This window comes from Besnoitia besnoiti, chromosome I (assembly GCF_002563875.1).
Source record: "Besnoitia besnoiti strain Bb-Ger1 chromosome I, whole genome shotgun sequence".
NCBI lineage: Eukaryota > Apicomplexa > Conoidasida > Eucoccidiorida > Sarcocystidae > Besnoitia > Besnoitia besnoiti.
In genome coordinates, this window is record NC_042356.1 from 6,391,803 (window position 1) to 6,402,054 (window position 10,252).

The 10,252-nt window shown below is 57.3% G+C and overlaps 1 protein-coding gene across 1 annotated transcript; it reads left to right on the forward strand.

Moving 5' to 3' along the window:
- Window positions 1-144: 144 nt before the first annotated feature.
- On the forward strand, window positions 145-9,104 carry BESB_009100 (SWI2/SNF2-containing protein RAD54; the record flags this gene model as incomplete). Its single annotated transcript, XM_029359664.1, has 18 exons — window positions 145-173; window positions 440-666; window positions 1,224-1,428; window positions 1,899-2,077; window positions 2,547-2,707; window positions 3,120-3,360; window positions 3,871-4,058; window positions 4,428-4,492; window positions 4,782-4,914; window positions 5,187-5,296; window positions 5,688-5,850; window positions 6,194-6,331; window positions 6,705-6,797; window positions 7,197-7,264; window positions 7,400-7,521; window positions 7,787-7,885; window positions 8,397-8,589; window positions 8,933-9,104. The coding sequence occupies 18 exons, from the start codon at window positions 145-147 to the stop codon at window positions 9,102-9,104; spliced, it is 2,586 nt and encodes an 861-aa protein (XP_029222577.1).
- Between the last annotated feature and the right edge of the window lie 1,148 nt (window positions 9,105-10,252).

The following is a 10,252-nucleotide window of genomic DNA, read 5'->3' on the forward strand; positions in this document are numbered from 1 at the left end:
TTCATTTCTTCGTGCCAGTTTCATTGGCTTCTTCCGAAAGTGCTACGGTAGTGGCTTTTCGGCTGCTGTTGAAAACTACTCACACGCCTTTGTCTTCTTCCATCGGACGGCGTTCGACGATGTTCTGCATGAACTCAAGTCAAAATGAGAAGGGTTCCTCTACACATAGTCCAGTGAGTGTCTTCTGCCGGGATGAGGCAGTAAACGGGGACTTGTTCGCAAGGTTTACCCGCCCGTAGTTGTACTGACGTCGTTTCGCATGTGCGGTGATTCTCACACATCGGGGTACGCTTGACTGTGTTTGGCGGCTCGCGTCATGTGACACCACACACACTGAGTCACTCCATATTGGCATCATCCTTCTTTCGCGAGAGTAGTGCTTTCGGAGTGTTACGTCAGCGTCTCTGGTTCGACCTCTCTTCACTGCTTCTCCTCTCAGGTCCGTTGGGGGGCTCGACTCCTCGTCACCCAACAAGCGTCGTTGTGAAGAGCCTATTAAGGATGGAGCAAGCCCTAGCGAGGCCGGGCCGCCGTCCGGCTTGTTTGGAGGCAGAACAAGCTGCGTCTGCCTGGTCAGGGCGCCAATTATGCCCCTTCTCTTAGTGGAGAAAGGCCCATCGATTCTCTTCCGACCTTTTAAAAGCCCACTCAAAGGGCACCAGCCTGGTACGCTCACTCACTGCGGGAGCGCGCATGCATCAGGCTACTCGAAGAGTTTCTTCTTCTGCTCAGTAAACTGGAACTCGACAGATTGCTAGTGCGCTGCGGTAGAAGAGTCACTGTACGCTGTGTGAAACGATTCAGTGCACGGTCTTTCCCTAGTGGCGCATTCAGAACTGGGGAAAACCACATCCGAGCAACCAAACTCTATTGATACAGAGAAGTTCCCGTTGCTTCTACGTCAAGCAGGCACCACGACTGTAGAGATTGTAGCTGGGTTAAGAAGGGTTATTAGTCCGTCGTAAGTAGCTTCTGTCTTTGTACAACTCGCCTTTTGTATCACTCGTACACCGTGTGTGTTTGTTTCTTTTTCGGTTGTCGCCTCACGGCAAGTGCCACGTCTCGACGGCGATCTCTACTGTCTCTTCTAGCCCGGTGGCGCCGCTTCATTTGCCCTCTCTTGCGATCGCCGCGGCCTGCCCCAGTTCCTCTCTCCACGGGGTTCACGCTCCTCTGTGCATCCGCATCTTTGCTTTCCTGCGTCTTTCCTCTTCTGCCTGCAGGGGTCAGCGAAGAGTCTCTTCGCAAGACGCTGGGCGTGCGCCTGAAGAGGTCCTCTGCCTTCGCAGTGGGCGCCAAGCAGTTCAAGAGCCCTCCTCCCGCCCCTACGTCGCAGACACTTCCTGAGGCAAACCCTCTGGTGCTCTACATGCCTCCGCCTGACAGACCGCACGAAAAGAAGGTGGAGGTCGACCCCATGCTCACGCGGTAGGTCTCTGTGCTGCATATCCGCAGCCGAGACGCTCGCCGAGCGGACGCCGCGGAGCACGACTATACGTACTTCCTCCTATACTATATACATCTGTATGTATGCATATATATATATATATATATATGGCGTTGCCGATTCGTTTTAGTGCGTCTACGCGCGCCCAGGCATCGTCGCTGTCCAGCACGCCACTGCCCCCTCCTTTATGCCTGCAGATGCACCCACGCTGAGTTTGATGCTTCCGCGTGGAAGGTTGGTGCTAATTCTCACGCAGGTTGCGTCGTCCGGCCGCGTGTGGAGTCGGGTGTCTGCTGGCAGCTGGTCAAGGTCCCTGTGTGCAGTTCGTTCACTGCGTACGTAGAATCAGACCAAAGGAGTTCACGAATGGTACTAGGGAATAGGAGCTCGCGTGAGTTCTCGAAATATCTATTGGTACAGAAAACTTTTTTCTTGCTGCGCGCGTGTTCAGGTGGCTACGCGAGCATCAGCGGCAAGGCGTGAAATTCATGTTTGACTGTTTGATGGGCCTTAAGGAGTTCCAGGGCGAGGGCTGCATCCTCGCAGACGACATGGGTCTCGGCAAGACTCTACAGAGCATCACGATGCTGTGGACGCTTCTGGAGCAAAACACTGAGGGTTCCCAACCGGGTACGCCCGCGGAGGCTGTCAAGTCTGACCTCTCCGGGAGCGAAACAGAGAATAAGAGAGCCGCCTCTTGCATCTCTGGTGGCATGTTCCTGCGTTGTGAACCGGCTGGTGGCGCCTCCTCGCTCTCGCTTTTTTTGGCTGTCTCGGTCTAACAGAGCTCTCCGTGGCTCTCCCCAGACGAAACAGGCGCCGTGTTTAGTCGCAGGGCGTCGCCGCCACCTACTCCAGTCGACTCCAAGCCAGCGCCTGAAGCGGTTACGCGAGACCTCGCCCGCTGATGCGGTGCACCCGAGGCAACTCACCTGCGTCTTTCTCTCACTCTGCTGTGTCTGTGCGTGTGTGGCTCTACTGCCCTCGTCTTTCTCCCGTGGTTTCCCGCGCTTTTCTGTCCCCCCCGATCTTTCCTCCTCGCGTCGTCTCTCTCTGCACGGGCGCCTGCTTGCTCTGGGCGCGTTGCTTCCTCGCGCAGCCGTCCGCCGCGCAGTCGTCGTCTGCCCGGCGTCGCTCGTCCACAACTGGGCCTCGGAGATCCAGAAGTGGCTTCAGGGGCGCTGTGGCTGCACGCCGGTGGCAGACAGCTGCAGAGAGAAGGTCGTCGCCAAGTTCGAGGGCTTCAAGTACGACCGGCAGGTCAGTCTGTCCTCCAGCCCACCGAGAGACGCGAGTCGCGACGCACTCGCCCGCGCGGCGAGACGCTCAGCCGCAGGAAAAAGCTGCGGAGCCGTCTTCTCACAACGCGTTCACACGTTGCCTTTCTTCAGCCGCTCTTTCCTACGCTTACACATATATTTCTGTGCATTCAGTCGCTGACGCGCACTGTGCGAGACGTGCCTTCCTCGGCGATTCTTTGCGGCGTTTTTTCCGGGCTTTGCTTCCCCTGCCTCTTTTTTGTGTTCCCTGCGTGGCCGCTCGCGGTTCGTCGCGTTTCGAGTTCTGCGCCGTTTCGCAAGTTAGCAGGCAGTCGAGATTCAGTGTTGTCCCAGGCTCTGGCGCCTGCGTGATCGTCTCGGTCAAAGCGTTCCTTGCGTGAGTTGGATTTCAGTCGCGAATTCTGATTGCAAGTTACGAGACCTTCCGCATGCATGTGCACCGCCTCGAGGGCGTGCCGATCGACATGGTTGTCTGCGACGAGGCACATCGCCTGAAGAACGACAAGACGAAAACCGCGCTCGCGATCAGCGAACTCCCAGCCAAGAAAAGACTCCTGCTCAGCGGCACGCCGATCCAAAACGACCTCGACGAATTCTTCGCCCTCGTCTCCCTGTGCAACCCCAACGTCGTCGGTGAGCGCCGCACCCAGGCGCCCTCGCGCAAGAGCCCAACGCCTATGAGAAACGTAATCAGCTACAGATATATGCACACGCAGACACGAATCTGCCTTCGCAGGACTGCACAGATTTCGGATATACACCCCCTCCCCTGGCAGGCCGCCAAAACATTTTGGCCTATCTCGCGAGCTTCAGCTTTCGGTAGTCGTACGCACCAGTCTGTGGCTTCCATCCGCAGCCATGTATCAATCTATACATATATTTCAATATATATATCCATACAAATTCCATACAAATTTGCCTTCCAAGCATGGCAAGCGTGTATGGTACACCGGCAGGGTGAAGCTCGCAGGCTGCCAACAGATAATCAATCGCCCGTCGCCTTCTTCGTGCGCCTGCCGGCTTCTTCCCAGTCTGCTGCCGTTCTCGCGCTACCGACCGTGTGCATCTTCTTCATGGGAGAACGCTCAGCAAGGCGCTCGACGCCAGAACATCATCTGCGCTTCTTTGTCGCTTCTGTCTCAGGCGACGCCTCGACGTTTAGGAAGCGGTACGCGAACCCGATTCTCGTCGGGCGCGAGCCTGACGCGACAGAAGCTCAGCAGCAGCTCGCGGCCGAGCGCCTCACGGAGCTCTCGTCGCTGACAAACATGTTCATTCTCCGCCGAACGAATTCTCTCCTCGCTAAGGTGCTCCCACCCAAAGTCGTGCTGGTGAGTCTAGACAGGCGACGCATGCACCCACGCGTGAGATCAAATTTGCCATCGCTGTACTTCGTAGCGGAGGCCGGCCTGCGAGTTTCCTGTCTCAATTCTATTTACGCTTCTTTTGCATTCTCCTGTGTTTCTAGAGGAAATGACACTCCCGCCTGGGCTGCACCCAGGGGCGTGCCTTCGGGAAAGAAGGCAAGGCCCGCGGTCTCTCGCCGTCGACGTGAGCGGGGCTGTCTTTTTAAGCATGCGTAAACACTGAATGACAAAGCAAATCTATTTATCTAGGCAGCATTGATATGTGGACTCAAATTGCGAGGTGGTGGCACACTTGTACACGACCGGGTCTGCTCTGTGTGATGCCTTCCTCAGAATGTCTTCTGCCGCCTGACGCCGCTTCAAAAGGACTTCTATCACTCCTTCCTTGGCTCCAAGAGGTACCCTCCCTCCCCCTCCCCCCGGGCAATCAGTCTCCCTCCCTCCTCGCTCTTTGTTCTCTCAAGGTTGAGCCGATAGTCGCTTCTCTCTGGGGTTTGGCGTCTCCTCAGAGTTTGGTTCCGCGGCTCGAACACGACGGCGCTGTCTCCTTTAGGTTGTCTCTTGTCTCGCCTGCCGCCGCGTCTCTTCTTGCGGTTCCAGATGAAGGAATGCTTTCTTTCTTCGAACTTCGCGAGGTGTGTACAGTGGGCATGGCTCTTCGCGCTTTTCTGCGTGCGTTTTGTTTAGCTGCCGCAAAATGTTCGCCGCGGAGGCGGAGGGCAAGAGCGGGTTCACAGGGCGCGTCTTGTCCAGCATCCAAGGCCTCATGAAGCTCTGCAACCACCCTTCGCTCGTCAAGTCTCAGGCGCAGATGCTCCAGGTAAACGCGCTAAAACCCAAGAGAGAGGCGAACGCAGAGAAAAAACCGGCTGCGCCCTGCAGACGCGCATGCAGCGAACACGCGACAACACCGCCGACAGTTTCACAGAGCGCTCTTTTGCAGCAGGAGGGAAGATTGCGCAAGAGAGAGGAGAGAAGAACGCGACGTGGCGGGAAGGGCTTCGCTGCGGAGGGATTGGGGAACGCATCATTTATCCCGTTGAGGAGGCGCGCCTCGGAGTTGTTGGTTTTTTTCTTTCTACTTCGTTTCAGGGCTTTGAGAAGTGCGAGCGGTATTTCAGCGAACTCGACTTGGAAGGCCAAAAGGCCCGCTCGCGGCTGGTGCGCCCGGAGATCTCTGGCAAGCTGCTTCTTCTCTCCAGGTTCGTCTTTTTGATCGTTCTTGTTGTGTGTGTGAAGCTCTTCTTTCCTCTTAGTCGTACCTGATTTGTCAGGGTTGCATTCTTTTTGAAGCCCACATTGTTGCTCCCTCTCCGCTGTCGTTCTCAAAAATCACGCTTTCTTTCAGGCTTCACCTTCGATGTCATCTCCGACTCTCTTGCCGCAAGTCCCCCCCTGTGTGGCGCTTGCGCTCAGATGCGCATGCTCTCTTTCTGCCTTTTCCTTTTGTCGGGCTTCGCTGGCAGTCCTTCGTCTTCGTCTGTTTCTTCGCTGGCCTTCTCCTCCCCCTGCCCTCGGCGTCGCTCTCTCTCTCTCCCACCGCGGCTTCACTAGCGGCGGCTCCTTCTGTCTCCTTCTTTCTCTCGCACACAGACTGCTCGATGTGATTCGCACGACGACGAACGACAAAATAGTGCTCATCAGCAACTACACGCAGACGCTGGATCTCTTTGAGCGCATGTGCCGCGACCGGGGCTACCCCGTCGTGCGGCTAGACGGCCAGACATCCATCAAGAAACGGCATGCCATGATCACGGTAGGCGACAGCCGAGCGACGCTGCGCAGCCCTTCTCTGGCGCCTTGCAGGGGGAAAACCATCGAGGCTGCCGCAGGCGGCGTTCTCCTCCCCCCACCCCGCGCAGGCGCAACGACTCGCACCCCGATAGGAGGTCGCGGACCTCTGAGGACAGAAAAATGCGCGCGCGCGTCTCCCAGCGCTGCGTACCTCTCCACATAGATGCGTGTAACTCTGTGTATCGATATCTCATCATGTATTCGCAGGAGGAGTCGACGTGTACTCTTGCAGGTGTGGCGGGCGCCCTGCTGTACGCTGGTGCGCGAGCGCCTTCATGTCCCTCGCTTCTTTGCGTTCTGTTCAGAAATTCAACGACCCGATGAACCCCCAGGGCTTCGTTTTTCTCCTCTCGAGCAAGGCTGGAGGCTGCGGAGTGAATCTCATCGGCGCCAATCGTCTCGTGCTCTTCGACCCTGACTGGAATCCCGCCAACGACAAGCAGGTTCGCTCGTTTGCATCTTTGTTTCTTTCTCTTTGTTGAGTCTCTCGCTTTTTTTCAGCGCTCGCCTGTCGTCGCGGGTCTCCGCTGCGTCGCCTCGCTTCTTATGAAGAAGACTCCGCGAGAGCGGCGTCTTCTCCCCGCAGCGTAGCCGCGCAAACGCCGCGGCTTTCTGCGCTCCATCGCGCGTGTCTCTCTCTTCTCTCCTCGTGTCGCGTGCCTTCTTTAGTTGCATAAATCTGTAGGACGGCCTTCTTTTTCTGCGCCTTTCGTGCCCTCTCCCTGCTCCTGTCGCACACGTCTCACAGCTGCGCGGGGTTTTTCTTTCCAGGGAGTTTGAACTTTCCTCGCGACTTCCTTGCCTTGCTTGTCGCAGGCTCTCGCACGCGTGTGGCGCGATGGACAGAAGAAGACTTGCTACGTCTACCGCTTTTTCAGCACCGGCACGATTGAAGAGAAGATTTACCAGGTACGCTGCTCGAAGGAAGATGCTCTCGGCACGTCTCTGTTGTGCTCTTTAGATCGTCTTCTCCCCGTCTGACTTCCTCGTCCTCCTCTTTCCGTCTTCGAGGCCGACGGGGCGTTTTTCCGCGACAGACTCGCCGCTGCTGTCGGTGCTGCGTTTGGGTACATACCTGCGTGAGGAGTTGGGCGCGCTCGCTGAGTGTGATACCAGAGAGGTGCATACATTCTTCGCGCGGTTTTATTAACCTAATAGCGAAGGTGTATCCTTAGTATGGCTGCGCGTGCGTTGCCGCATTGAGATCGCTGCCAGATGCACGATACTAGACTCCTGTGTTCATCTGTTAATATGTTTCATCAAACAAGAAAGAGATTCCACCCCCGCGTCGATGCTGTTTGTTTTCAGCGACAGATCTGCAAGGACGGCCTCAGCGCGATGCTGGTCAGCGAAGGCGAGAATCAGATTAAAGACAGGTGAGCGGAGAACTCATTTGTGCCGTGTTTCTGCCACGTTTTCAATGCGTTTTGTCTTTTGCGTCCGCGCGCCACGCCGGCATCGCCCACTCAGCTGCGCGTGGAGGCCTGTTGCCTGCTTTATCTGCGCCTCAGCTTGTCAACTGAACTTGTCAAGGATCTTTTTCGTCTGCGAGAAGACACGCTCTCAGACACGCACGACATGCTCGAGTGCGGACGCTGCGGCTGCGGAAGCCGCCTCAGGCAAGAGATCGAAAGTGAGAAAACTGTCAACCTCTCTTGTCGCTTGCACGCGTAACTGCGTTGCTTCAAGTCTCTCGCTAATCAGACAAGCACTTTCGTATCCTCGCATAGGTACACCCTTATGTTTGCATTCATGCGAAGCATATTGCTGATTGGCATGCGGGTGCGGGGCAGAGGAGCGTGTCTATTCTTCCACGCATCCTGTTGTTTCTGCGGGGGAGAGGCTCGGAGCTTCGCCCTGCCCACGGCACAGCGAGAGTCTTTCTTGTTTCGCTGCAGACGACCAAATCGAACCGCGTGTGGCGCCGACCGAGGAAACGGAGAGAGGGGGGGAGCCGCTGTTCGTTCCCCAGCTCGAAGAGGATTTCGACGAAGACGGTGAGACGCAGAAAGATGAAACCGACGCCACCGCCCTGAGAGACAGGGCGGTGTAGGCGGCGCGCATCGAGCTCGACGCGCAGAGGTGCAACCTCTCGCTGAATGGCAGTCTGGGCCAGCAGCGGACTCGGCGCGTAGGCTACATCAGCTGTCTTCTATCTCTGCCTCTTCCTCTCGCCCCGTGCATGCCCCTCGACTTCTTGCTCGTTCTTTTCTCGGGTCCAGCATGTGTTTTCCTGTTTGAGCATCCGCTTCTCCCTCCTGTTCGAGTCCGGCTGTCGGTCAAAGTTTCGGCCGGTGTCAGCGCGTTCGCTTTCCTTCGAGCCCGTGCAGCCCTGGCCTCTTGCTTCCATGTGGGGGGTTTCCAATGCCTCTTTTCTTTTTCGGTTCCTCACGGGCGCTCTCTCCTCTCTGGCCGCTGTTTCGTCCTCTCCTCCTTTTTTCTCTCCTCCTTCTCTTGTCCAGTCCCCTCCGAATTCTGGCTAGGTCTCCATTTTTTGAATCTTCTCAGATCTCCTCACGTGGGCGCACCACGCGGACATCGAGTCGCTCCCCGACGCCTGTCTGCGGCAGGCCGCGCGCGCGTGCGAAGACGACCCTGCGCTCTCTTCTGAAGGCGACGAGGTCTCCGCCTTGGGGCAGCCAATCAGTTTCGCCATGTCCTGCCGCATTGAATTCAAACCCGACGACGCGCCCGACCAAAAGTCCGACGTGAGCAGACTCCGCCTCCTCCCCTCTGCCCCCCCCCTCTCCGTGCTTGTCACCCGCTGTCTCTTGGTTCGTTGCTTGCGCTCGCGTCCTTGGGAGCTGGGAGGCTGCTGGAGGCCTCGCCTAGGGTGTCTTGCTGGGCTCTGCTTCCTCTCACCGCGTCTCGCCCTCGACCTTGAGCGGCCGCCGCAGGCTCCTGAGTCTCGTGTTTTGGGTTTTGCTTCTCTCGAAGCGCACCAGTCGCCGGCGGCGGGGATGGCTGCGTGGTGCATATCGGCGCGACCTGTGTCGGTTCTTCTTGCAGGCCAAAGGATCGCCTTCGCCTTCCACTGCCCGGAGTGCGGCGTCGAGCGAGAACGGGGCTGCGGAAGCCGCCGGGAACTCAATGTCCCTGTCAGCGCCCTCGGAGCCTGCGAGGAAGCGAACGAAGCTCGGGGAAGACGAAGAGGACGAAGACGAAGACTTTGTCGTTTGCATCACGGATGAAGAGACGTCCAGCGGCGAAGAGTGACAAGGCGAGCCGGCGACGACTCGACAGCGAAAGCGTCCCTAGGGAAGACTAAATCTTCGCAGAGAAGAACGACGCAGGCTTGGCGGCCCGTTCACGCCTGCCGTTCTCTCACGAGTGCGCCACTTCTGTTTTGTCTGGCTCTTTCCAAGAAAGATATCACGATTTGATGGGTTTGCTCCCCTGCTTCTCTCTTCTGGCCATGCTGCTCGTTTGCCTGGGCGCGCCGCGAATGAAGTTCCGCGAGAGGTCAGCGTTCACAGCCTCTCTCTCCTCGTTGTCCCATGTCGATTTTCTTCCCTCTCTCCTTCTTCCCTCCTGCTTTCTGGCGCTTTTCTTTCGCGCTGAGCTGCTCCTCCGCTTCCTCTTTGTCGTTCTTGTTGCAGTCTGTCTCGTGGGCTGCTGTCTCGCTCGCGGTGCGCGCTTCCGCTTCTCACCAAGTCTCCCGGCTGTCGGCGTTGAGTCGAGCTCCGAAGTCGTTTGCCTCAGCTTCGCAGTGCGGTGCACTCTGTGGCGCTTTTCTGTTTCCTGATCTCATGTCTCCTTTTCAATCTTGTCGGAGCGCCAGGGGCGAGAGGAGACGATCCCTTGGGCGGGGGGGGGGGGGGGGGGGGGGGGCGGGCGCTCGCGCGCTTCAAAAGTCAGGTTTCATCTTGTCTACAGGATCAACTTTGAGAATTTTCAAAACCCCACATGCGAAGTCTCTTGCACACGCTGCGGTTGCGCGATCATTAGAAAATGCTGTAGCAGTCGACGCATATTCGCGTTTGCGAGATCCCACGGGCCTTCGATTATGAGGAAAGTAGTTTTTCTCTTCGCGGGTTTGGAAGGCCGAGGCTGGAGCGAAGACTCGCGGGGGTGAAGCTTGTTTCTCCGAGTCCACACTCTGCACTTCTTCACTCTAGTGCGACTGCGTCCCTTGTAGCTTTCACAAACGACTTCCTCCTTCTCGCGCAACCTTCCACAGGCGCAAGATGCCGCGCGCCGCTTTGTTTAGTGCATACACGAAAAACGATTTCCGGTCCTTTCCGTAGTTTGGCAAAAAAGCTCCGCGCCACTTCCCACAGCGTGGCGGGGTTCGCAGGAGTGAGACGCGCTGTGCGCCATGTGAAACTAACGCGCAGACGCTTACTCGTTCGCTGAATGGGCGG